Source organism: Anser brachyrhynchus (assembly GCF_964034855.1).
Source record: "Anser brachyrhynchus genome assembly, chromosome: 23".
Taxonomy (NCBI): Eukaryota; Metazoa; Chordata; class Aves; order Anseriformes; family Anatidae; genus Anser; species Anser brachyrhynchus.
Window position 1 is genome coordinate 3878467 of NC_137716.1, and position 25868 is coordinate 3904334.

The following is a 25868-nucleotide window of genomic DNA, read 5'->3' on the forward strand; positions in this document are numbered from 1 at the left end:
CCTTTCCACGGGGAAACAACTGCCCGTCTTGCATCCAGCACACTAAACCTTCAAAGACGTCTGGGGAGGCTTTGGAACCCTGGCAGCACGCGTGATTAAAGCCTTTCGTCTTCCAAACAGATGGAAGTCTGGACACGCAGTTAGACACGCAGTTAGACACGCAGGTCTAACACCCATCCAGTGGCACGTTACCGGTGCTTTACCGTTACCTCGGCATTTACGCCCCGTGTGAGCGGCTCACGGGAAGCCAGGAACCGAGACGTGCGCTAGGTGGACCGGGCCATCTAACAACGAGGAAATAGGAGTTTTTGTTTAAGGTAACGTCACGGGGTGTGGAAAAACAGGTAGTCTTGCCCCGATTCCAGCAGGTGATGCGCAGAGGCACCTCCAGTCTGTGGCTCCAAACTCAGCTCCCCAAGAGCTCTCCAAGCTCTTGCCTTACACAAAACAAAAAATCTGAGTAGAACCGGTGGGATCAGTGTGAGAAAGGTACGAGGGGGCTGTTCATCAGATCTCTTCACTACTGCCTCCCGGAATTCTTGGTGAAATGGGTAAGTCTCAGACTTGTAAATAAAAACTGTTAAGTGGCTTTTGCTTCCCCAAACTTGCAGGCTCTTCAGGAACGAACTGTGCTGCTGCGTACTTTAAAGAGTCTTCATCAAGTCAAGGGGAGGACACTCCCCGGGCCTCTGTACCTAAATATCAGCAAGTTTGAACAATATTTTCATAAGTGGTATCTCGGTGTGACACTCCATGCATTTCAGCTTTATCTGCTATGTTCTTCCTCTGTACCTTGAGGTAAATTTTCCAGTCCTGGCTCGGATTGCAGAATGTAATGGAGTGACAGACACCTTTCTGAACAGATTTATAATAAACAGCAAGATAAAGGGCAGGGCAGGAGATCCAAGCAGTCCAGGGACTCACCTCTAACAGCACACAACGAGCACCCTACAAAAGGCATCTTTAAAAATTAGTCCTCCCAAAGACTGTTAAAGAACACCGCTGAGTCAGAGTTAAACTCTTTATTTACTTTGAAACATCAGTTTAAATTTTCAGTTACAAAGTCCAGTCTAGCCATAGCAAGCCGAAAGTCTGTTACCGGTTCTTTATTACACAGCCCTTTTGTGACACGCTAGATTGTTTGGGTTTACAAGGCACTGCAAGAACACACTGAGAAAAACAGAAGCCCCGACGGATTCCTAATTGTAGCTCCAAGAGTCCTGATGAGCATGAGATCGGCAACACCTGAGATACTCGGACAGACAACCGGGTGGTTCGCCACGAGAAATGAGAGGAGGACCCGGCAGGTGGAGTGATGCTGTAACATGCACATCCGAGCCCGAAAGAAATGTGTCACCTCGAAGAACGGACAGAATAACCTTAAAGAATTTGGCCAAGCTAACCACCTAAGTAGCAAATATTCTGGTTTTGTTTTTTTTTTTATTTGTCATGTCTGAGCGTGTTTCAGAAAACCTTGAGCTCAATTCAGTGCAGGTTCTGAAGAGCATGCTTGGACAAAGGGGGTGCTGAGCGAGCTCAGCAGCTTCTCCCAGTGATGAAAGCCCAGTCGTTCCACCCACCCCATGTGCAAAAGGCTCGTCTGTCCCCATCGCCACCACTCTGCTTTCCAAAAGTGAGCCCAGCACAGGACAAGGCACTCCCTGTTTAATCAAAGTAAACATTTGCAATTTAAGAAGCTGGTGCAATATAAAACCTGAACGTGTACTTAAGTAGCACAGAGTTTTATTTAAGGGCAGTGTATAGTTTCATTTCCTATATTTAATTCCTATCTATGGGGAGGCATTTTGCTCTCTACTTTGTCTTAAAATAGACGGACCAGAAGCAGATCTTGGGTTTCAATTAATACAAAGAAGAATTAACGACATCCTCAGCTTTGTTTCTGCTTTGTTCGGCAGAGTATCACTTCAGTCACATAAGACACTAATCAGACATGAAGACAAGTTTTAAGAAAAAGTGCACTTTATACCACAAAACATTAGGGTTTCTGGTGCAAAAAGGACAAATCCACCTACGTTATTTTAAGATGGGTACTTACAGTATCAACTAGGGGTATTTTATCCAAGCCAACAAAAAAAAATGTTTGAAAAAAGCCTTTGCAACTCTGAAATTTCTCATTAAAATATTATTATCGGATAGCATATCGAAGTAAGTAAAGGAGACAACAGGAATGAGGTTACTTTGTGAAAGTATGCTCTAAGAGTACAAATAAATTGCCAATAATTTTAACGTCTGCACTGCAGGATGAAATCTGAAAGTCGTAATTAAAAAAAAAAACACCACACAAGTGTACTTCCTACATCTAAACCGTCCTGGTTTCCAGTCCAACACCACCGCTCGCTCTTAGAGCAGCTCGGTGTCTGAGCACAGACCGCGTGGTTAGAGTTAGAAACACGCTGTAATTTAAAGAAGATGCACAAGTAATGACTAAACCGTGGAATAAGATGGTCAGATCATAATAGCTGCTTCAGGCTAGTGCTAGCTCTTGGGTTAGCGGGGGATCACCAGTTTAGCTCACTCACAGGTTTTCCTACTTTTGGTTTTGAGAAGCGCCTCCTGCCACTCCTCCCATACACCGCCTAGGAAAGCCTGCATGCGAGGTCAACAAATATCACACTTAAAGATTATTCGAGTACTGGGAGAAATGTCAGTAGACGATAACTTTTTCAGACTTCTCGTTAACAAAAACAGCGACACGGGGGGGTCTGTGCTGTCCAGCTGTGAGTCTGCAGGCCTGGAAGCTCTCGGGCCCTCGTTACAGGCATGCCATGAGCAGCCGGCAACAATCCCCTTTTGCCAGCCGACCGAGGCACTGGCAGGTTCAATATTGCCTGCACAACAGCAGGAGAGACACACCGGAGTTTGGATGCTACATCTAAGCCTAGGTGAGTAAACACTAAGTCAGTTTCCTACCTGACTTACCGCGCACTTCAGTGCAACCCTACAAGACGGAGCTGGTTCAGCGCGGCCGTCCCGGTGCCACAGCACAACAGCACGGGGCTGCCTGCAGACAGACGCCTTCCCCATTTCTGCCACGAGTCAGCATTTCTGTTAGATTTTCTCTGGACGCCTCGTCTTTGGGGTGAAAGCAGAGCAATCTAGCGTTCATTAAGCCCTAAACTTCTGAACATCCTCAGTCAGGTCCCTCCGCGAGGGACTCCGAGCTAAGCAGCCCTCGGCTGCATCATGTCCCAACCACACTCAACACCTCTAACCATCATCATGACCTTTTCATCCCTTCCCACTACCACCACATTTAAGAGGAGGCAATCAGATTGGGGAATACTCCAAATAAGCGCGAACTCCTTCATGTGATTCCTATGGATTTTGGCGCAGAGGTGCCCCCAAAATACAAATAGCTTCTGTGTTTGCCTCCAATCACATCCCCACAAGGCAAAGAAGCTTTCAAGTTCACAGGATTATTTTTTTTTGTTTTTGCTGTGTCTCATAAAATAGATTACCACGTTTAAATCAAAGGAGGTATCTCCTGACGTCACAGTCACTAAACGACAAAGGAGTATCCGGGTATCTGGAGCTCCTCAAAGTCCTCCACAGCATTTAAGAACTGAAACAATTAAATTGTCATCACCAAACCTCACCAACACATGAGCCAATTCCTACTCCACGCTGTTGGCAAGCAGATAAAATGGAACCTCCCCAATTCTCTCTTACACACAAAATATTCTCACCCCCGTTCCTCAGTGATGTGCATCACCAGAGACAATTCTGCAGTCACAGGACCCTAAAACTTTATCAGCTTTCACACGTTATAAATTGCAGGCACTGTAATTAACACTAAACCTGAACTTCCTACACTTACTCACTAGCACAAAAGCTTTTGTAGTCGGCAACAGGTCTCCCAGTCAGTGCAAATTAGCAAATTCTATTTATTGATGATCTGGAAGAGAAAGCAGACAGTAAGCATTACACAAAGCATCAGCTCTTTGAAGCTCTGCATCGTTTTTATGTGATACTTCCAAAGAAAATTCGCACCTATACGAAAAGCGGCAAGAATTAATGGATTTAACAATAAGCTTTCAAAAAAAAATTAATTTAGGTCAGATTAAATAAAATTAGCTTAATGGCATTTAAAAGTCTCACTATACAAAATTTCTCTACCACCAAGACGCCCTTTACAAACACAATCTCTGAGGACTACTTCTCAAAAAGCCGGAAGATTATAAAATAAATTATGCTTTCTAAGAACCTGATCACAGGGGAGCTTCACAAAAAGGGGTTACGAGGAAACGCGCGGCTGCACGGAGTGCTCCAAGTATTTCTGAAAAGGAGATCTCCACAGTGGCACGTAGCAGGTCAGCTACTGCAGGCCTTGGACAAACACAAGTCGCAGAAGCCAGCTCAAGGTTTTTCCCCAGAGAGGACCCAAGACACACTTCTGGGAAGAGGATAGACACTGAGCAGGAAATACTCCAAGGGCTGATTAAGCTAATTTGGAGAGCCGCATCTCCAAAAGCAGCCGCTGCCTTCCCTGCCGGTGGATTTTGGAGCTTCCTCAAGCCCACCATGAGCATCCCTGGGTGAACTGTGCCATGCTACCATCAGGGATGTCCCAGGCTGCTCACCTGTACGCCCAAAAGAAGCCTGAACGTGCAGCAGGTACCTGCTGATACACAGGGGACATCTGGCTCAGGGACACTGCTCGTGGACAGAGCTCGAGGCCAGGCAGGGATCTGCATCATCCCTCCTGCCTCGACACGCGAGCCCTGCGGGTCCTATGTCCGCTTCGACCCCGCGGGCATTTCCCACCGCCTCACCCAACCGTCGGTCTCCCACTCCCCTTTCATCCGCGACTACGTCACACGTAAATTAAATAGCAACACTGAACATTACTTAAATCAATCGCTGAACTTAGCCGGATACACGAATCTCTTTTAAAAGTTTAGCAGCTAGGATACACCGAAGACAAAGAACTTCTTACCAGATAAAGGAAGAAATCTACAAGGAGATAAGTAGCTCAACTATTTGCAAAAACGTGTCAAGTCACGAATATTTAAACAAAATATTAAATATAATAAATTACTGATCAGAAAGTCTGCCTGCCTGCCGACGATCTGACAAGTGCTACTTCGTATTCGAATGCAAAAGAGAACATTTACTTTGAAGGCAAACTCTTTTGATCAGGAACGCCTGTACACTAAGTACAGAGGGAATTTCCTCGGTAAACCGAACATCTTCATACCCAGATCCCCTTGGCAAAGTTACTACAACCGCAGAAGTCTTCATCCTTGCGCAAGGCTTACGAGGAGAAGTGGCATTTCCTCTGTCACTAGACTTCTACTGGAAAACAGCACGTTAGTGGCAGCTCTCACTGAGAGATACTATAGCAGAATCATTCATAATTAGAAAAATTAAAATAAGGATATTCTACAACATTCCAAAAAGCTGCTTTATATATATATATAATATTTGTAATAGTATCAGAATCAAATCACAGACCTCTTCATTTAAGTGGCTCCTTAATAAGACCTACTGGCCATCAATTACCAGTCTGGGGTCTGTTCCCACCTAACATCACCTCTCTTTCACTGGAGTCTTGTAATTTGGAACCAAACCCACACGACTAGCATCAGAAACTTTTAAAGTCCTGCTCAGAACCTGCACGTACGCTTTCCCAAGCGAATTCCTGGGAAAGCCCCCACCAGAAGCAGTGCTTTGTACCCTCCCATTGGGAGGGGGGCACTAACAAACAGCCGGGAACACTCACCCTAAGCAGCATTCCTGGGTCTCAAATAATTGCCTCTGGTTCACAGACAGTGGGAGGAGGTTTAGGATTTTAGAAGACCTCATTTGGCAGAATGTCTCTGAATCCACACGTTAGCATATTTATGCCTATAATAAATCAAGGTGGCAACTTAGAATTTAAGTTAAACATTACTCTTCACCTAACCTTTAACGAGAACGAAAGTTCGTAACTAAGGAAGTTATAAATTAGTCAGCCTTCACCTTAAAAATAACAGCTAGCACCAAGAGTCTACGATAAAGATCTCCTGTGGAGAAAGTGGCCTTTAGCAAAGCTATTTAACCACTAATGATTTGCTTTATACACATATGAAACAATGTGTTTTGTACAGGAGGTATATGGTTGATTTGAGTGAGGAAGGTGGCATCGAGAGCCTAATAAAAAAGACATTTGGAAATATTTGGCGCAAGGTAGGTTCATACTGTATATAAAACAGCTATCTCCTGCAACAAAAGGAGCCCAAACCACACCCCTTCTATCTGCAGCTACCAGTTAACCAGTACATTAACGAGGACCCGACTAATACTCGGAGAAGCGGGGCGAGAGATCAGCAACTAAAATATGTTTTCAATTTCAAAAGCAATTTCGAAGACTCCTCAGCTCCAACCAACTGTTTTACAACAGGCAAACCCACGCCGCTCCAACTATCCTCAGTTACACTCTCACATCAGAACCTATAATTTGGGCCAAAGAGGGACAAACCAAAACAAAATGAAAGCAAAGCTTTCGACTTAAGGACTAGTCATTAGAGGACGGAGTTATGAATTCCCTGCACCTGAACGCCGAGTCCAGGTGAGAAACTTTCCCTCTGCTCAGCATTAGACTGGTCAGTAGCTGTCACTTGACCAACAGACAAGCTCTGGATAAAGCACAGCGCGCACACACACTTCAGGAATGAGTAGTCGCAGGTGTTTTAAAGAAGAGATCTCGAATCCTTCGTTGCCTAGGCTGAAATGCGCACATTTGACAAAAAACGTCAATTTCTAGAAGTGGAATTTTCACTTTTTGAGGTCTCCAATTCTCGTTCTGTACGTTTCAGACCGTTTTCCCCAGTACTTCTGTAGCAGGGGAAGTTTTGGAAGTGCAATACTAGGAGAGCTTCTGCCCCCTTTCAGTGTTCATGCTGACAATTGATTTTGTCTTCAGAATGCTCCAAAACGTCAAGCATTTCTTCTATGATAGCCTGTAGGGCCCGACCCAGCTGTTCTGCGGTATATGGTTTTCCCAGCGGAGGCACATGAACAAAAGCTGACCTCCCACGGCTCTGGTACAAGGAAGTGTAGTAAGTGAAGTCACAGAGGTACCTGAAATATAAAAATAGAGCTTATTTAGCAACAAATACAGCATGCAAACTGCAGGTCAGGACAAACTGTGTTCTTATCGTTCAGCATTGCAGCAACATCCTGCAATAAAAAGCGCGATGCAAGCCAGGTGTTGAGTCTGTAATTGCTTTAATCTCATCTAGGACAACAAAACGTAAAAATCTCGGTGTTTCCCATCACAACTGTGTGACTGCAGAAGAACAGACAGTACTGCCAGCCCCGTTAGAAGCGTACGAAGCGTGCGGGCCTCGTGAGCCGAGCACGGAGGGAACAAGCGCTGCGATACGCCTCTACTTTCCCCATCGATCACTGTCATCCCGTACCTGCCAGCATCCTTAGATATAGTGACTGTGACGTCCAGCCCCAGTGCTGAGACTCTCTTGCAAACCGTGTCCATGTCAATGATGGAATCGATGCATTCTGGGCCACCTTCTACGCAGCACTGAGAGCCCGGGCAGAAGCGGCAGTTGTCTAAGCCTTTGTAGCCGACGTTATGGCCACACTTCTCCAGAGTTACGGTGGTGGCCATACCCGAGACACCCACGTGAACCACCAGCTACAGGAGAAAACAAACAAGTTAGACAAAGGAAAGCACAAAGAATGGAGAATCACAGCCTGCTATTCCCAGTCAAATTCTGGCGGGGCTGTCACCTGAATCCTCGCATGAGTATCACACTAACAAGACATTTTATCAACGAACTTGCGGGCCCAGTACAGAACAACTCTTCTTGTTTTGTCCCTTCCTGGCCCAAACTCTAATTAACTCAGGGCAAAAATGAGCATGAGCACATTCACGGCCAGGCCCAAGGCCTGAACAGCCGAGGGGGCACAGACTGACTGGGAGCTGTCTAGACGGCTCTTTACAGCGGCCTCTTCACACTGGCTGCTCCCATTAATTGGAACACTTTATTCTGAGCCATAAAATTCTACAAATTCACAGGTTCTCACGAAAAAAAAAAGAGGAAAAAAATCTAGCAAAGGACTACAAAACCGAACACACGCTAAAACGTGACTTCACATTATGCTCACTGCTGTGAGGATGCCAGATGTCAGCCGTTTACTCTGCCTTTTCTCCTTCTCCATTTACTCACTCACTTGTGGACTGTGCTTTTTCCATAACGCAGGAATTAGTCTTTGCACTGTCTGGTATTCAACTGGGACTTCGTAGACGTGCAGATCTACGTCATCTCGCAGCCCAAGCTTCTCCAATTCCTAGAAACATATGGAAATAAATAAAAAAAAAAAACACAAGACAAGATGGTCAGACAGAAGTTCAGCAGAGGATGCGCTTCTGCAGGGTTTAATGGCAGAGTGAGTCTCTGTGAGGGCCAAACAGCAGCTTACACCATGGGTTGTACAAACCCTGCAAACAGCAAGGCACCCTGAGCATCCACGAGGTGGGAATTGTTCCTTCCCAAAGCTATGGTGAGGGGAAAAAAGAGCAGTGCTACTATTCCAGTTTGGTTTTCTGTCTCATACCCTCCTACACTGCCTCAAAGAGAGGGTCTCTTGACAGTTAGGATAGAAGCAGCAGCAAAAAGGAAAAAAAAACAACACCATAACTAGGAACAACAAAGGCATCTCCCCACCTGTGCTAACAGCCTGCACCGACAGGACTGTTTGTTTTGCTCTGATGTGTGTATAACTAAGAAATCAACATTTAACTGACAATAGTTATCAGCAACTCCCACACTACAAAAAAAAAAAAGAATGGCTTCATTATTTTTAGAAGTATATAGTCATATTCACTTCTTGAGAGAGCTGGATATTATATAGAAAAAGCAGAATTGAGAGGAATATGTTCATAGTCTGATTTGTTACCTCGCAGGGCTGCTGGCCTGAAGAGCAAATTCATGTTTGTTTCCACAAAAACAGATAACAGCTCACTCCCACCCTTAGTTAGGGATTCTGTGTTTGAGTGTCTCTACAAATATTAGCTAACAGTCCTCGTATGGGAAACTGCAGCAACATTGGCATGCCCTCTTCAACATATTTGTTTTACTTTATTTTGGCAGAATCTGGAATACAATGCAGACTGCTCCCAAAATATAAAGCAGGTTTCCTTTGCTAGCTCTACCTATACCTAATATATCGTGCTTAATTTTGCCATTTGAACTGCTACCATTTCGGTGATTCAACTAATGCAGGAAATTATTTCTCCCTCTATAACATTAACTAAAAACACGCCTCGAAAACAGCCCTAATATCCAGGCAGCAAACTTTGCCAATTTCCATTAAACCCTTTAAAACACAGAGCGTCAGTTAAATATCTTGCACAGACTCCCTGAAAACAGGAAGGCAGAGGGAGGGAAGAAGAAAGCTCTTTCTTTTCCCCAGTATTCCCAACCTGCACTGCAAGCTCCCCCCAAACACAGCGCGAGGTCTTGGACGCTCCTCCCTTGCTCTTCTTTGGTCTCCGTCTCGGCTCGCTCCAGTCTCACCAGCAAAGCTTCAGTTAGAAACCCAAACTTTCAAGAACTCAAGGAAACGACATAACCACACGGTCTGAAACCTCTGAATAGAAACGTTCTCAAACAGAGCTGTCGGCTCGGCTCTGAACCTGGGAGCCCTGCCTGCACCATCAGGCTTGCTTCCAGTGCCTGAAGTGACTTCAGCCACCACATTTAATGAGTTCCACCACCATCTAATTCGGATCATGTTTCTCTCTGATGAAGACAACATTTTTGGCACTCTGAAAAATTCTCCAGATGCTTTTCAAGACCGATAAAGCCATCTTTGAGTCCTCCCACAGCTGTCTCCTCGGCACAAAAACCACAAGAGCATCCTTCCCTCTGAAGTCAGGGGACCGGTGCTCCTGCGTCTCTGCAGCCAGGCCCGTGTTGCAGTTACAAGTACCAACTCCAGCTTTTCACAAGTTGATACTCAGCAAAAGCTCGTCTTCCTGTGCTGTTCTCCTCTGTGACACGTGTCAGTTAGAAAAACGCGATCTTACTCATGACAAAAGCTCAGAATGATTACTTGCATTAACATCAAAGGAGCTGCAGGCACGGCATGAAAAGAACCTGGCACTCTCACATCCACGTACCACTGTAGTTGTTTTCATGGATCTGAAGTGAAAACAGCAGCGTAAGAAGCCATCAACGTATCAAAGGACATTTTAAATTATTCTTGAATGATTAAATTATCTCCATTTCGGGTTCTGATCCAGTGATCAGAGCCAAGAGCTGCGCTTTCATGCAATTCTCATTCTTCATTTTCCTGTGTGTGGAGATTTACACTCACCAACTTCAGGCTAAGAAGTGCAGATAAGCTATTTTCAATGAAGCTTACTACTGAATTCCAAATCCTATATTTAGCTAAGCCTAAACTGTCTTTAAGTTAGAAGAATTTTAAAGGAGAGGAGTGGAGAACAGAGGCTGAGTTTTTTTTGACTCCTCCATTATAATTTTACCTCCTCTGTTTTTCGATCTAAACATGAGCATTATTATAGCAAGATTTTTTTTCTGTAGTTATCAGCATCTATTTCTTTACTGGGGTTCTGAGGGAAAAAAAAACACAACACTTTTCACACTTGTACAGACACCACGGTCGGTGTAACAAGATTTAAGATAACTCAAACACGCAGAAAAAGCAAGAGTAAGACTTTCACGGACCAGCAGATATGAGCAACAACCGTGATAAATCACTTGCTCCGAGGGCAAGGCTGATATTAAAGGCTTGCTGTATTGATTAGCGTCTGGCACACAGAGACATTCATTACCAGAGATGGATGCTAAGTGATGTTTCATCACATCTTCTTTACACAAACCCGCCTTCAAAACGTTAGCTGTTTTATGCGGCGCGTTAATGAAGTAAGTAGTTTACAAATTAGAGTATTCAAATACGAGCCAGTCTCTTTAGGAAAAGCTCCAGAGCGTTAATTGGTAGGAATTCATCATCACTTCTCTGAAGAGCGTGAAGCAGCTTCTAAAGATGAAGCTGGGAGCTGCGAGCTCTGCCGGCTGCGCGCCCGCCAGAGACGTCGGGCCGCGATGCCGAGCAGCCCCCTTCCCCAAACGCAGGCACGTCAAACGCCGCTTTACAAACCCACAGCTTTCCTTTAACCAAACGCACTTCCATTCCATAATAAAGATGTACTCTGGCCCCCAGACAACTTATTATCCACAGCCTTGTGTACCTGACAAACAGAGAAAAACGAACGCGTTTGACCGATTCCCTGACCCCTCAACAATGGGCTCCTTTGTCAGCCTTTAATATCCTTATCAGGTCTGTCTAGACACCCTGACAGCGATTGTGCTCCGTAAGGCCAAAACGCACCCTGACCTCTCTCCTCGGCCCCCGGCCCAGCCAGACACACTTCTAACGGGGAGAACCGAGGCCTGACGGGCTCCATGGGGTGCACCCGGGCCTCCTCCATGAGGCGCACCCGGGCCTGCAGGCCGGGAGATGCCCCGAGCTGAAATCCCGTTCTTCCTCCACTTCTTCTTACAGAAAGGTCCCCCCCCCAGCAACTGAAAAAAAGCCTCGGAGGAAATGTTAAAGAGATGGAAACATGGAATGGCAAACCTGTGTTTTGTAACACACGAAGTGTTTTTACTGCTGGCCTCAGAAAAGAAAGCAGAGAGAAGTTATTGTCCCCCTATCTCTATCCCGAGCATAAAAACGTCCAAACTTTTTATCTTAGCGTTTGCTTCCGTGACTATTTAAGATACCCTACGTGTTTATCACGTGTAAAAATCATTTATTTTCACGAACAAGCATCAATACTAGAAATACACCGCAGTCCGAGGGAAAAGTCACACCGCATCTGCCCTCCGCACAAGAGCCCAAATAAAACCCAAAGGAATAGCAGAGGATTTTATCCTCAGGATGCAGGATAATAAAAGATGTAATAAACCAGAACTAGCTTAGCCCTAAAGCTAGGAAGGATTTACAAAGATTGTTTAATTGATTTTTCTTCTATTAACATGCAGATCACACCGTCTGGGACTCAGAAACTCAGACACGCCTTTGTGTCCACTCAGCTCCATGAAGTCCCCCGTCTGAAACTTGCACAATGCCCAACTTGCATGTGCTCAAAGACATGCTGTTCCTTTTTGTCTGGGCCTCTCCGGGCTGAGACGGGGTAAGGAAAGGCAAATCCTCCCCACCGCCTGAAAGTCGGTGTTTTGAGCCAGAAGCCAACACAAGCTGTTAAAGTCGGGGGAAGATCGGCCCCAACGCGGCAGAGCGCGCACCGCCAATTCTAGTTTTACGTTCTCAAAGCAACCCCGAGCCCATAAAATGAATTTAAAATGCACACGATGACTTCCTCTATCAGCAATGCCTTGAGCTGCTGGGCTGAAGGGATGACAGCCCGCTTCTCTTTACACAAATTATACATTAGGTTTGTTTTTGTAAGCGACATCAGAACACCCACTACTCTTCCTGTCCCAGAAGCACAATACCCCTTTGTGTATCTTCTCCAGCATAAAAGTAGCTTGTTTACAATAGCTGGCATTACACAAATAAGAACAAACCAAGTCAATTAGCTTTGCTACTAAATTTCACCAACGTGCAATTTTTTTCCATAACGCAGCTTGCGTTTTTCCCCAAACTCAGCCTGAGCAAACCCTAACTCAAATAAATTCAGCTTCAAAGGGCTCCTGGAGCCAAAGGTTTCGGCTTCTCATACCAGGCAACACATTAGACATCTGGACATTAGTTGCCTGTAATTGATTAGAGTTTGTGATTTAATTTAAAAGCATTCTAAAGAAGATATTAATCTCAGAGCTGTGAAGGGAAGAGAGATGTGCTGGGGAGAAAAATAGATTTAATTCCCTGGGCAACTGTACTAAAAGGTACCCTTGAATTCCCAGTAGCTTTGTCATAAACCACATCCAGAAGTGACAAATAAGGAAGAATTGGGATAATGTGACAGCGCTGTCCAAGGCTAATGCTTTTACAGCGTACTACAAAGCACCCTTAATTCCTTAGTTTTGCAGGGAATCTAGAAAGAGTTGGATTTCTTCTTCCTGCCTTCTTTGGGAATATATCAGTGTGTTATTTAGATGAACATATGTCACATATGTTCACGCAGCTCCGCAGCTACAAGTGGCATAAGGTGGCTGTGTTAAAGCACGTTACGACCTGCTCAAGCGACAGTGCTTCACGAGCACTTCTCACACTGCATCTCCAGTGAGCAGGAGTCAGCCCTGGAACGCCTGCTGCTGTTTTGTGTGCTCCCTGAGGACCCGCAGTGTGCTCCCTGAGCACCCGCACGCCTCCTGCTTCACCCGCCGCAGCCCAGCAGGCTGCCCCGAAAGGAGCCAAAAGGAGAGCGGGCAGCGATGGATGCTCCCTTCAGAGTCAGTCCCGAAATTCAAACCCGTGTTGGATGACTCTGCAGCACACTTGACTGCACAGGACTGCCATGTGCAAGTCTCGTTACAGATGAGATGGCTTAAAGGTTAACCAACTCACCCAGATTTCAAGCTACAGCTGGGAGGAAAACATAAGAATTCATTTAGCTTTCTTTCTTTCTTTATTTTGAATTCTCTGCAGCACATGAAGCAGCAGAGCAAGATTCCCCGCTCCCTGCCCCACTTACCATCTCTCAAATCTAGGGAGTTAGCCTAGGAATTCCTTACTTGCCTTAGCTATATTAACTCCATCTCATTAAGTTCTACCAGCTAAGGGACTGTTTTCTGAGAAGCGAATAAAACATTACCCAGCTGGCCACCTGGAGCGAGCTGGTCTCAGCTGATAAACGGGGAAGGCAAGGTACAAAAGAGCTGCGGGCTGAAATGTGTGCGGGTCGGTTATCGGCACGGGGCTGATTTAACTTTCTACGAACAAAGTTATAGTGTTACCTGAACTGCAATCCAACTGGCGTTAACAGCGTGCTCTCCGAACGGCCCAAACCCTGAAACAGAATAAAAGGCATTCTTACACGTTTGACTAAGTTGCAAAGTGGTCTGTGCTTTTCTGTTTTATGTATTTTGAGAGGAAATCCACTTCTTGTAATACCCAATTATTCACTATATATTCCTTATTCACTATATATTCCTCATTCACTTCCTAACTACCTACTAGAGACCTTCACAGCAATGTCTGAACTACACATCTTACAACAAAGGAGAACGAGAGCTTGCCTCAAAACCAAAAAAATCTCCTTTTTTCACCAGCAGACACCGGGGAAGCATATTTTTTTCCTTCCTGACCAGGTTAGGGAAAAACTTGCTACTAGCAGATGAGTTGACTGATGTCACGGAACGAGAATCATTACTGGATTTTCTAATCCTGCTTGTAACAGTCCGCACCAGATGCTTCCACAACCGTCGACGAGCCTGCCTCGAGTATTTCTTCTTTGCTCGAGCCTTCACCAAAATCTCTGTGGATTGGTCTTTAGAGGAACTAAACCCAACGGTGCTGACAACCCACCTACACGGAGCAGCAAAGGTTACGATAGCGCTATAAAAAACCCTTACTCAACCCATCTGCATTTCCTAATGAGTAACTCAGGGTTAACTAGTAATCCATAACATCTTTCCCTGAGCAAGCACACAAAGGTTAGGCATTTATCTGGGTGCAATGTCAATATGCCTTAATTGAAGACGTCGGAGCTGCCCCGTGAGCCTAATGCAATTAGGGGCATAGATTTTGGCTAACTCGTGAGAGGACCGGAGAGGGACTACAAATATTACGTGACACGTTAATGGAAGCGGGCTGTTTGCTACCAGCAGCAGGTGAAGGCCGAGGTCACAGTGCTCATGACGACATGAGAGATGTGCGCGGCGTGGGCTCGGTGGGAGCTCCACTTGGGTGGGAGCATTAGAACCGAACCAACGTCGACATCTCCCCCAAATAAACCCCCTGAGGGTTTCCACAAGACCGAAACATTGGTGTGTTTTCCCACGAGCAAGCCCCCGCTGTTATTAAGACAACCTACGACTGCAGCAGAGGCCAGCAAGATGAATACCCAGGTGACTTTCCAATAACCAGATGACTTTTCAGATGCTCCTACAAGTCAGCGATGACTTACGCGACTTTCTGGAAGCGATCACGACCTCCTTACGTTTCACCCCTAAAGAAATCATCGTATTCTTCCGAGAGAGATTAAACCGAGCATCCCTTTTTAGCAGTTTCAGCCACAAAGCGCGCCGCCAGGCTGAAATCCTACAGGTGCCTTGCGGACGTAACGCAGCCCCCCTTGTTCTGCAGCCGAATGTGAGCTGGCACGGACCCTACGGGGGACTTTTGCTCCTCTGACTCATCTCCCGTGCAGATCCCCCGGGGTCAGCTCCTGCACAGAAGATGAGCAACTTTTGGTAGCACCGAACTCCGGGAGCTCTCCCGCATCCACTTTAGGGCCCTCCAGGGCTCGTTAGCGGTAAGCCAGCCACGGAGAGCTTTATGGGATTATCTCCTTAAAGAGCCCTAAAAAAGAAATTGCACGTAAATAACACCTATCCTCGGCGAGCGCAGGCTCGTAACCGAGCGGGAACACGGCACCGCTGACGATTCCAAACGGGAACTTGGCGTGACAGTGGTGACAAACGGCCGGCCGGCCGCCGCGGGCAGACCTCACGAGATAACCGCTCCGCTTCGGCAGCGGACTTCCCCCAAGAACGGGGAAAAAAAAGGGCGAGAGGAGGCATTCCCAGAAGCAGGAGGGTGTTTCGGTGACGCCGCTTTTCTGTTTAGTCACCGCCGAGCGCAGCCCCTGAGCAGCGCGCGCCAGGACCCGCCACCTGCTCTCCGCAAGGATTTTTGCCTCCGATTATTCCCCCCCCCCCTCGGTGGAACGGCAGCGAGGAGCCCCCCCCACCACTCAAACGGCCTCGGGTTCAGCAGCACGGGGAGCACCGACCGGCCCCCCTTGAGGTCCCCGCTTGGCACAGGACGGCCTGCCCCACACACCAAGCTGCCTTTGTACCCTGGGAGCGGGGGCCTCTTGTTTCCTTCCCCCCCCATTTTGGTCTCCCCGCCCCCCCAGGGTGAATTCTGCACCGCCACATCCCGGGGGGGGTCAGTGAGCCCCCCAATTTTGGTCTCTTTTCCTGCTCAGCGCCCTCCCTCCCCACCCAGCAAAGCCTTAGGGGGGGACTGGGGACTTGGGGGGCCCCCCAGCTCCTGACACCCCCACCCACCACAGCTCCCCCAGTCCCCAGAGCACCCCTGGCCCTCCCAGGGCTCACCCCACACATGGGGGAGCCCCCCAGCATCACTCTGTACCCCCCCAGCATCACTCTGTACCCCCCCAGCATCGCACCGTAACCCCTGTACCCCACCAGCACCATTCTGTTCCCCCCCAGCATCACCCTGTGCCCCCCCCAATTACTTCGTAACCCCTGAGCGTTGCCCTGTACCCCCCCAGGATCACCTCCTCCCCCCCCCAGCTCACTCCGTACCCCCCCAGCTCACTCCATACCGCTCTCAGCATCACCCCCTACCCCCCCAGATCACTCAATACCCCCCCCCCCCCGCATCGACTTGTACCCCTGCTGGATCACACCCTACCCCCCCAGCATCGCCCCATACCCCCCCCGGATCACCCCCTACCCCCCCAAGATCACTCCGTACCCCTCCCAGACCACTCCGTGCCCCCCAATATCATTCTCTACCTCCCAACATCACCTTCTACCCCCCCCAGATCACTTCATACCCCCCCAAAATCACCCCATACTCCCCCCAGACCACTTTGTACCCCCCCAGATCACTCCGTATCCCCCCATATCACCCCGTACACCCCCCCCATCACCCTGAACCCCTCATCACTCCATACCCCCCCGACCACTCCGTACCCCCCAGCATTGACCTGTACCCCCCCAATCACTCCATACCCCCCAGATCACCCTGAACCCCTCCCCATATCACCCTGTACCCCCCCAGATCACCCCGTACCCCCCCGTATCACCCTGAACCCCCCCATATCACCCTGTACCCCCCCCATATTACTCTGTAACTCCCTCAGATCACCCCACACTCCCCCCAGATCACCCTGAATCCCCCCCCCAATCACCCTGTGCCCCCCTCAGATCACTCCGTACCCCCCCAGTACCCCCCCCTTCCCCCATTTCCCCCCCTCCTTACCCCCCCGGAGCCCCCCGGACGCCCACCCCCGCCCCCCCCACACCCCCCCCATCCCCGTCCCGCCCCCCCCCCGGTCCCTCCCATCCCCATTTCCCCCCCCGTGCCCCCCCCATGCCGCCCCCCCCCCCGTACCGGTGACCACCACCGCCCGCCGCGGCCTCTCCATCGCGCCTCGCCCCCGGCGCGCGCCCGCCCCGCTCTGAGCGCGCGGCCCCGCCCGGCCATAGAGTCCGCTCCGCCCAGCCGGCTAGAGCGGCCCCCCGCGGCCATAGAGTTCGCTCCGCCCAGCCGGCTAGAGCGGCCCCCCGCGGCCATAGAGTTCGCTCCGCCTAGCCGGCTAGAGCGGCCCCCCGCAGCCATAGAGTTCGCTCCGCCCAGCCGGCTAGAGCGGCCCCGTGTGGGCACAGAGCGCGCGGCCCCGCCGCGCGGCGCGCTCCCTCAACGCCTTTTCCGCCGCCGGGGCCGCCTCAGCTCGGTGCCCCCGGGCCTCCCGGTTCGCCCCCTCCCGCCCCAAACGGAACGGCCCCGGCCCCGCCGCTCGGGGGCGCCGCCGCCGCTTTCGCATTCACGACACCGTCGTGAAAGCGCGGAGGGAGCCGCCGCGCTGCTTTACGGCAGCGCGCGGATTGGTTCCGCGGGGGCCGCGCCGCGCGCTGATTGGTCCCGCCGGGGCCGTGCCGCGCGCTGATTGGCTCCACGCGGGGCCGGGGGCGGTTTGAGCGGCGGCGGCCGGCGCGGCGGCGGCTCCGGCACGATGGTGAGGGGCGGGGGGGGGGGGGAAACCGGGGCCTGGTCGGTGCCCCGGAACCACGGCCCCGGCACCGGCATCGCCCTCCCGGTTCCGGTGTCCCGGCCCCGGTTCCGGTGTCCCGGCCCCGGTTCCGGTGTCCCGGCCCCGGTTCCGGTGTCCCGGCCCCGGTTCCGGTGTCCCGGCCCCGGTTCCGGTGTCCCGGCAGTGCCTGAGGCCTCTCCTCTCGTTTCTCCCCCTCGCAGCTGCCCCTGTCCCTGCTGAAGACGGCTCAGAACCACCCCATGGTGAGTAGCGGCCCGGCCCCGCTCCCGTTACCGCCCCGGGCCCGGTGATGCCCGGCCCGGTTCCCACCCCCCCCCTCCCGGTGACCGCCCTGTGATTTCAGCTGGTGGAGCTGAAGAATGGCGAGACGTACAACGGGCACCTGGTGAGCTGCGACAACTGGATGAACATCAACCTGCGCGAGGTCATCTGCACCTCCCGGGTAAGACCCGGCCCCGGTGTTCACGGGGAGCCCGGGGGGGGGGGGCAGTACGGGGTGGGGGCTGAGCCCCGGCTCCATTTCTGGGCTGCCCCGGCTGGGGCTCGGTTGGGTTTTGGCTCCTCTGGGAGCGTGGCTTTGGCCTGAGGCGTGAACTGAATGCAGTTATCGGTAAGTAGGACAAAATAACGAGCATAAGGTAAGTGAACACACGCCTAAAAACGGGGGTCGGGGGCGGGGGGGCCGTCCTGTAACGTGCAGACCCCCCCGGTGAGGAGCCCCTGGTGCCCAGGCGGATCCTCAAAGCGCCGAGGCTCCGTCTGCGCGCTCTGCTCCGAGCGCTGCCTCTTAGTAACCCGCTCGCCTCTCGCCCCGTAGCTCCCCACATCAAAAAGAAACCGGGAGCGGGCAGTTGTTTACCCGCGGTGGGCGCCGTCTGGTACTTTTGCCCGTGGCCAGGGGTGCTCCGGCAGATTGGGATCTCCGCCGGGCTTTGACCTCAGCCAGAAGTGCCTGGTCTTGTCCCTGCCGGCCCGCGCCCGGCTGCGCGCTGTGGGAAGCGGCTGCAGGGTGGATGTCGGTGCTGGCTGCGCTCCCCCTGCCTCCGAGCTGCGGAGGTTTTGGGGGAGGAACGGGCAGGGAAGCCCTGGTTGTGCAGAAAATCTCTCTGCAAACCTTCGGTGCCCGCTGTGTCCGCAGCAGGAAGCCGTTGACCGGTCCTGCTGGGGCTTGGAGATGCGTTCGTAAGTAAATACGGCCGAGGAAAGGTTTGAGGGGGGACCTTCCATGTAAGGTAGGAACTTTTAGGAATCTGTGGGTTCCCCTGGACTTATGGCAGGGTAAATAGGAAGGCGTTTCTCTCGGGGTTTTGCAGGAGGGGGTGACAGAGCCTTATCGGTGCTTAAAGACCACGCAATTTTGTCCTCTTCTGCTGCCTCCTGGAAGAGCAGCTTTGTGTGGCTTTGTGCTCTCCTGCGGAAGAGCAATTCCTCATCCTTTAACCCTCCTGAGGACCCTGCGGCTCTCCCCCACCCCCAAAACTCCTCCGAACCCCTGCTCGAAGCCCCGTGGGAGGCACTTCCAGGGCAGTGCCGGTGGCAGCGGTGGGGACCGGCCGCTAGATGGCACGGAGCGGTGCCTGGGAGCGGTGCCTGGCGGCCGCCCCAGCCCGCCGGGCGGTTGTTTACCCGCGGAGGCCGGAACGAGGAAGCCGGGACCTGGCTCGATCCCTTCCCGCGTCGGGAGCCAAGGCGCAGCCCGGCGGATCCGAGGCAGGGTGGGGTTCGCCGGGTGCCTGGCTGGAGGAGGCCGTTTGTTCCTCTCCGCCTTGCCTTGCGTGCCGAGGGCTTGCCCGCACACGCGGGGGTTGCCCCAAATAACTCTGGAGCCGTGGGGGACGGTTTGATCCCGAGGGAGGTGAAACGAGGCGTTCCTGGGGCGGCGCGCTCCTCCGGGACGCGTTGTCCGTGTGAGCCGCTCGAGGAGAGCCAGGTTTGAGCTCTCCTGCGTGCAGCCGGGCCCCGTGGCGGGGCAGAGCTGGCCTCACGAGGCCTCGTCCCTCCTCCCGGTTACATCACGGGCAGCGGCGCTGTTGTTCGGCCCCGGCGCTCGCTCCCCGTCCCCGCAGCTGCGCCTGACACGCGGGCGGGGAGCTCCTGGTGGGCTGCGTCCTAGGAAAGTCCTGAAACCGCCCGGAGCAAAACACGGCTGCTCAGTGACTTGGCTCCCGGAGCCTTTTTTTTTTTTATTATTTTTTGACTTTTTTTTTTTAATTTTATTTTTAATGTCATCCGTAAGCTCCTTATTTTCCACAGCCACGGTTCCTGTGCATCTGGTGGGCACCCGCCCCACGCCCAGCTGGCTCTGGCTGCTGCCTGGCTGCTCGCTCCCCGCCCCAGAGAAGCGAAATAGCGAGGTGACTCCCAGCTGGGGCTTCTGCAGAAGAAATCTTCCTCTGCTGGACCTGCCCCGCGCCGCCCGAGTTGGTTGCTTGCAGCAGTTGTGTGTGACTTAGCACGTTCCCCTCCCCGGGCCCGCTTTCAATTCCCTTCCCTCTTCTCCTTTCGTTTTCTGTGGGTGTTACGGGCAGGGCTGGAATCGAAACGCCTTTGGTTCATGGCTGAACGCCCTCTGTGCCCCGCCACCTCCTTAGGGCCGCGTGTTATGGAGAGGGGAACCCAATTCTGTGGCTGATCACGGCTCAGAAAAGATTGGCGGAGCCGTCACGCTCTTCGGAAGCGATACGGAAATATTCAAATGCCAAAATGTAACGCAAAAAGCACCCGGCCTCCTTCTCGGCCTAACGCCTCGCTCCCTGACAGGACGGCGACAAGTTCTGGAGGATGCCGGAGTGCTACATCCGGGGCAGCACGATCAAATACCTCCGCATCCCCGACGAAATAATCGACATGGTGAAGGAAGAGGTGGTGTCCAAGGGCAGAGGCCGCGGCGGGATGCAGCAGCAGAAGCAGCAGAAGGGCCGTGGGGTTGGCGGCGCCGGACGAGGTAACGATCCCGTTCCCTTTTCGGCTCGCGGAGGGGCGATCGGGATCCCTGCCTCTCCCGTTTCGCCTCCCGGACACGGGAGGGCTGCGGCTTCTCGGCTCTCGACCCGGAGCTGTTTGTCTGCGGGAAGCCGGAGCCGCTCCCCTGCGAGGTCTCGTCGAGCGAGCGCCTCGCCTCTGCCAGCGAGCAGAGAGGAGACGTGCCAGGGCTGTGCCTTCCTCGTTACTGGGTTGGGCAGGAACTTAATTAAGAGAGTCTCCGAATTTGACTGTCTGTGCCCCTCCTGGCTAGCTGCAGGACGCGGCAGACACCAGAAGTTTGGTGGGGCCAGCTTAGCGAAGCTGGGAGGGGAAATGAGGCCGGTCCATTGGGAAACGGACACGGCTCTGACCATCGCTGCTAAAAAACGTCTCTTCTCCCGGTATAATGGGACTTTGGTTCTTCTGACCTGTTGATTTGTGGGTTTTTTGGTTGTTATTGTGTTTTTTTTTTACGTATAGAGCTGCGGGTTTGTGTTCCTCCTGCTCCACGTGAACAATTCATGTCTCTGATAACAGGGGAGGTTGCCGCTTAGGCAGAAATAGGTCACGCCAACAGCTCCTCCTTCCCTGCCCCGCTTCACACGGCTGGGTTATCTCCCAGCGCCCCAGCTCGGGGATCTGTCACCCCGTCCTCCCAGCACCATCCTGCTCACGCCTCCTGCCACGTCTCTGCCACTTGCCCTGCGGTCGCCTCGCTCAGCCCCGGGGTTCCTCGCTGCGGGATCAGCCCGCGGTAGGAGCCTAAACCCCGCGTGGGCTGACTTGCCGGAACAAAACAGGGAACCTGGGTTGTAAAAGGAGCCCTGGGGACCGAGACGCCGAAGGGCCAGGTCTCTGCGGAGCGCCCTTAACGAGCTGTCTGCGTTTGGGCTATGCGAGGAATCCCGGCAGGACGGCTGGGAGGTACCTGGGGCCATCACGCCACGCCGGGACGCGCCAAGCGCTCGCGTCTCCGGCTCGCAGGGACTTCTGGAGGAAAAACCCTGCGATCTCTGCCGCCTCCCAAAAGCTCCGAGCACGCAGAAGTGACCTTTACAAATCTGAAGGGGCCTTTTTATTTTTCCTCCTTCCCTTTTCGGTGTCCAAAGCGCTTGGCACAACAGCTTTTTTGGATGGGGTTAGTTTGGATAAACATTTTAGCTGAAGTATTTTCTCTGCTGCCCGTGCTGTGGAAATATCCACCTTGTGGAGAGCAGAGCCCAGCCGTGTTTGAGGTGGAGTTCCCCGCTGTTTTGATGTGCAGCTTAAATTCGCTGATGGAATATTTTAAAGGGAAGCTTCGGCATTTGCTAATTAGCTAAAAGGTTTGGCTCTCATTACCGAGACATGAAGGAAAGAAAAAAAAAAAAAAAAAAGGCAGGACAATTTTGCTGGGAGGCCAGCAGGCAGAAGTAAAGCTATAATTGTGCGCGCAGTTGAAAGGATTATTGTTTCTGACACTGGTAATCCTGCGTCTCTCGCTCCTTGCCTTGCCAAGTTCAGGAGCGCTGCGCTCTTTGCTCAGCTTTTCGGGATGCTCGCAGGCCTCCAGCCGCTTCCAAAGGACTGCGGGGTTAGAAGCGATTTTCCCCCTCTGGTTCAGACATGTCTCGGCTGAGCAAGCAGAGCGGAGGGCTCTGGAGCAAGTTCTTCTGCCCGCTGCCTGCACCGAGCCTCCTTCGGGCTCCAGCTCTTGCGCAGAGGTCGCTGGGGGGGCAGCTCCACAGCCCCTTCGTCGCTCGCGGGCCGAAATAAACCCGATGATCGCCACGTGGAGCCGCAGTCGGATCGCTCGGAGCCGATTTGAGCTGGGAAGGAGGGGCTGGGGGGGGCTGTTCGCAGCTCCCCGGACAAAGCTGGGCAGAGCTGTCGGCTCCCAGGGCGCTTGGTGCGGGTCTCGGCGCAGCCTCCTGGGCACTGCTGTGCCTGTGGCACTGCCGCGCGTCCGGTTCCCTCTGCGGACCGGTGGATGGCCTCCCCCAGAGCAAGGAGGTGACGGAGCGGGATGAATCCTTTCTGTTCTGTACCCGAGCAGCCTTCAAGCCGAGACTCCCTCTTCGTTGCTCTGGGTTTGGATTTGCAGCTCTCGGGGGGCCGCGGTATGATCTGCCGATCCCCTGCTGACGGGTGGCTTGATTTAAAACCTCGTCTCTCTTCCCTTGGTTGGGTTTTTCAAAAAGAGGTGAACTTCGTGATGGTAAAAAGATTATTTAAAAAGTAAAAAAGTTGATAAAAGAGGTAAATTTACGATGCTAGCGCAGCTAGCCAGAGGGCGTGGTAAAGAAGAGAAGTATCGCTGAGCTGGCTGGCGAGGGGAGGTGAGTTTGTGCTCCTGATGAGTACAGGGTCTGGGACTGGCAAGGGAGAAGCCCACAGATCCCATCTCTGCTGCTGCAAAGACAAGAAAATACGCACGTATCTGGGAGAACAGAAAGAGTTTTAAAGCTGTGGGAGTCGTTACTGGCTTACGATGAAGCTGTTGTCTCTCTGCTCTTCCTTTTTGTCCCGCAGGTGTGTTTGGTGGCCGCGGCAGAGGAATACCAGGCAGCGGAAGAGGCCAGCAGGAAAAAAAGCCGGGCAGGCAGTCAGCAAAGCAGTGAGAGGCTGGCTGCGCCCCGGCCAGGGACGGTGCCGCGATGCTCTTTGGTTTGGTCACACCTCAGGATTGCCGTGCGTTCAAAAGTGTTCTGTCTCTGCTCCTCCGTCAGTCGATCCGTGCCCCGATCACGTAGTTTGGAAGCCCCTCGCGATTTAACCTGGCCAAGTGGGGTTATTCCCTTTCTAGTCAGCAAGTCTGTAATTGGAAACGTCCAAAAAAAATAATAATAATTCACGGTTAGGGACCTAACTTCAGCCCTCTCCTGGGAGTGGAAGCACTATTTAATTTTTCAGGATCACCAGGTTTAATTTAACAGAATATCGCGTGTAGTGGTGTAAGAACTAAGGCAAATGCTTTCCGGATTGTTTGTGTTACGTTTGTTTTTTTTTTTCTTTTTTTATACTTGAAGCTTTGGAAACTTGCTGCATTTGTAACAGCTGCAGGCCTTTTGGTTTGAAAACACTGAACTTGAGGATATTGTGTCTTTACGTGAGCAGTCTTAAAGGTTTGTTTGTTGTTACTTGTAACAAAACAGACTTTTAAGCCATCTCCTTGTCCTCTGTTTGTGGCTGGTCACTTCTGGCTCTCTCCAAAAGGAGAACCCGGGGTGAACGTTGCGTTGCCCTTTAAGGGTTGTTTCCCCGAGAGCTCTGTGATGAGTGAGGGTTTCCCAATTAGCGTCTTTCTAATTTGACTCCAGATTAGAGATTTCCTTTAAAGGAAAGGCTTTTCTGTGTTTTCTCGTGGAAGGCTGGTGTGCCCCTTCCTCGCTTGGTTTGTTTTCTTGAAAAGCAGTCGAGCTGGTGATTTCTTTCCTCCCCCCCCACTTCTCTCCCTTGCGCCTGTGACACGAAATCCTGAAGTCTGATTTTTGAGTTCCAGCAGCGTCTGTCGAGCCGATTCCTCGTGCTGCGTGGGGACTGACTTCGCCCCGATGTTGTCACTTCATTTTCCAGTAACTGGCCAGACCTCTCTCCTCGGGGACGCGGAGCGGAGCGCGCAGTGCCCCTCCTGTAGGTTAAGAGGTTCCCGCGTCTCCCTCGGTCAGGTTGCTCCGAGTCTTCCAACCCACAGGGTGCAGGGTCCCACGAGCAAAATGCGCCCCAAAATATTCTGCCTGATCTGAATTGAAAGCCTGTGGGGGGGGCACGGGGGGGAGAAAGAGGCTTTAAGCCTTGCCTGAACTCCCTGGTGAATGAAATTTGTTTAATTTTAGGGTAAAAGCAGAAGATATTGTAACTCACTCTGAACGTTTTCTTGGTTTTGTGATTTTCCTTTTTTGTTTTCTACAACCGCTTTCCCCGTTGAAGCCTACTCTCTGCCATCACCACTGCCGGGAAGAGAAAACGAGTAAAGAACCTGCTTTTATATATACTTATTTTTTTAAAACGTTTATAAAACCTGTGCGAAGTGGTGAGTAGGAATAAATCGCCGACCTGTAGAAAACGCCTCCCTCCGTGTCTGCGACAGCGCTCGGCCCCGCGGGCGATTCCCCCAGCTCCTTGCTAACCCTCGCTCCGGCCCTCGTGTAAATAAATACCCGAGGAATTGGGCTAAAACGTTGCTTTTTACCAGCCGCGTGCTCCCCGGCTGCCTCTCCCCGGCGAGGCGTGTGCGTCAGCGCTGGATCCGCGTCCCGGGCTCCTGCCAAGCGGCGAACCCCGGGCGGTGGGAGCAGGGCACGCGTGTCCTCCCTCCTGGAAACTCGCTCTCGGAGCAAACCCCCGTGTGGCATTTGAGCGGAGGCCGGGCCCTGCGTCAGACTTTCCCTTCCCAACCTGCTCCCTCCCTTTCTAGCCTCTGCCTCCAGCCACAGCAAGCCCGCAGCGTTGCGGCTGCCCCGGTGAAAAAGGAAACGAGCGCGGGGCCGTCTGGATTTGAGGTCTGGTGGGGCCAGATAAAGCCCGCCAGAACAATGGGACCCTTGGCTCGGGCTCAGGGTAGAGCCCTCCGAGTGCTCCTTATCTCCTGCCGAAGCCTTGGCCCTGGAGCTCGTGAAGTCGTGCTCGCCTTTAATCGCCCCCGTAGGCCTCGGCCGCCTTCCCTCCTTGCTCCCCGCTGCCTTTTCCCACCTCCGTGGGGATATTTTGGGCTGGGTCAGAGAGGGAGCCCTTTGGAGAGCAGCATCCCGCCCTTCCGTCAGCACAGAGCTCCCCTGCGGCTTCAGGCAAACCCCTCGAAACCCCTTTCCTGCCCCAAAAAAAAGCCCCGTCTGAGGCTGCCCCACGGCGAACAAACCCCGGAGCTCCGATCCTGCCCCGCGGCGGAGGGGGGGCGAAAAATAAACCGGGGGCGAGATAAAAGCAACGGCAGGGGAAGGGAAAAAGGTCTGGGGCTCCTGCTGGGCCGGCGGCCACCCCGCAGCCCTCCTGCAGC

At 52.0% G+C, this 25868-nt stretch overlaps 2 protein-coding genes and 1 long non-coding RNA gene across 8 annotated transcripts; 2 read left to right on the forward strand and 1 right to left on the reverse strand.

Annotated features, from left to right (window-relative positions):
* Positions 1-2329, forward strand: LOC308182031. The gene is made up of 2 exons (XR_013941640.1): positions 1-107; positions 165-2329. It is a non-coding gene; the product is annotated as an uncharacterized lncRNA (long non-coding RNA).
* On the reverse strand, positions 1008-19579 carry PGPEP1 (pyroglutamyl-peptidase I). Of its 4 annotated transcripts, XM_080566014.1 has the most exons (6): positions 17269-17415; positions 13914-13966; positions 10085-10169; positions 8197-8313; positions 7425-7657; positions 1008-7083 (listed from the first exon to the last, which is right to left on the reverse strand). In XM_080566014.1, exons 1-6 carry the CDS (start codon positions 17404-17406, stop codon positions 6891-6893), a joined length of 819 nt encoding a protein of 272 aa, XP_080422140.1. In that variant the 5' UTR covers positions 17407-17415; the 3' UTR covers positions 1008-6890. The 4 variants fall into 4 exon arrangements, with proteins under 4 accessions (XP_080422140.1, XP_080422143.1, XP_080422142.1 ...); XM_080566017.1 differs by lacking the exons at positions 10085-10169; positions 17269-17415 and adding an exon at positions 19556-19579; XM_080566016.1 differs by lacking the exon at positions 10085-10169 and having other exon boundaries at positions 17269-17378.
* Positions 17518-24938, forward strand: LSM4 (LSM4 homolog, U6 small nuclear RNA and mRNA degradation associated). 3 transcript variants are annotated; one of them, XM_080566019.1, is made up of 5 exons: positions 17518-17893; positions 18130-18171; positions 18273-18371; positions 20690-20873; positions 23405-24938. In XM_080566019.1, exons 1-5 carry the CDS (start codon positions 17891-17893, stop codon positions 23491-23493), a joined length of 417 nt encoding a protein of 138 aa, XP_080422145.1. In that variant the 5' UTR covers positions 17518-17890; the 3' UTR covers positions 23494-24938. The 3 variants fall into 3 exon arrangements, with proteins under 3 accessions (XP_080422145.1, XP_080422144.1, XP_080422146.1); XM_080566018.1 differs by lacking the exon at positions 20690-20873 and having other exon boundaries at positions 17538-17893; XM_080566020.1 differs by lacking the exons at positions 17518-17893; positions 18130-18171; positions 18273-18371 and adding an exon at positions 19788-20283.
* Positions 24939-25868: the final 930 nt, after the last annotated feature.

Excerpts from the sequence above, each read along its gene's own strand:
- PGPEP1 (XM_080566014.1), bottom strand. The coding sequence starts at position 17,406 with ATGGCCGCGGGGGGCCGCTCTAGCCGGCTGGGCGGAGCGGACTCTATG. Across the intron at positions 8,314-10,084 it reads GCAGCTCCTTTGATGTTAAT|GAATTGGAGAAGCTTGGGCT; the intron begins GCAAGTAATCAT and ends ATATGTTTCTAG. Across the intron at positions 7,658-8,196 it reads GGAAAAAGCACAGTCCACAA|CTGGTGGTTCACGTGGGTGT; the intron begins GTGAGTGAGTAA and ends TTTCTCCTGTAG.
- LSM4 (XM_080566018.1), top strand. Across the intron at positions 18,172-18,272 it reads CGGCTCAGAACCACCCCATG|CTGGTGGAGCTGAAGAATGG; the intron begins GTGAGTAGCGGC and ends CTGTGATTTCAG. Across the intron at positions 18,372-23,404 it reads AGGTCATCTGCACCTCCCGG|GTGTGTTTGGTGGCCGCGGC; the intron begins GTAAGACCCGGC and ends TTTGTCCCGCAG.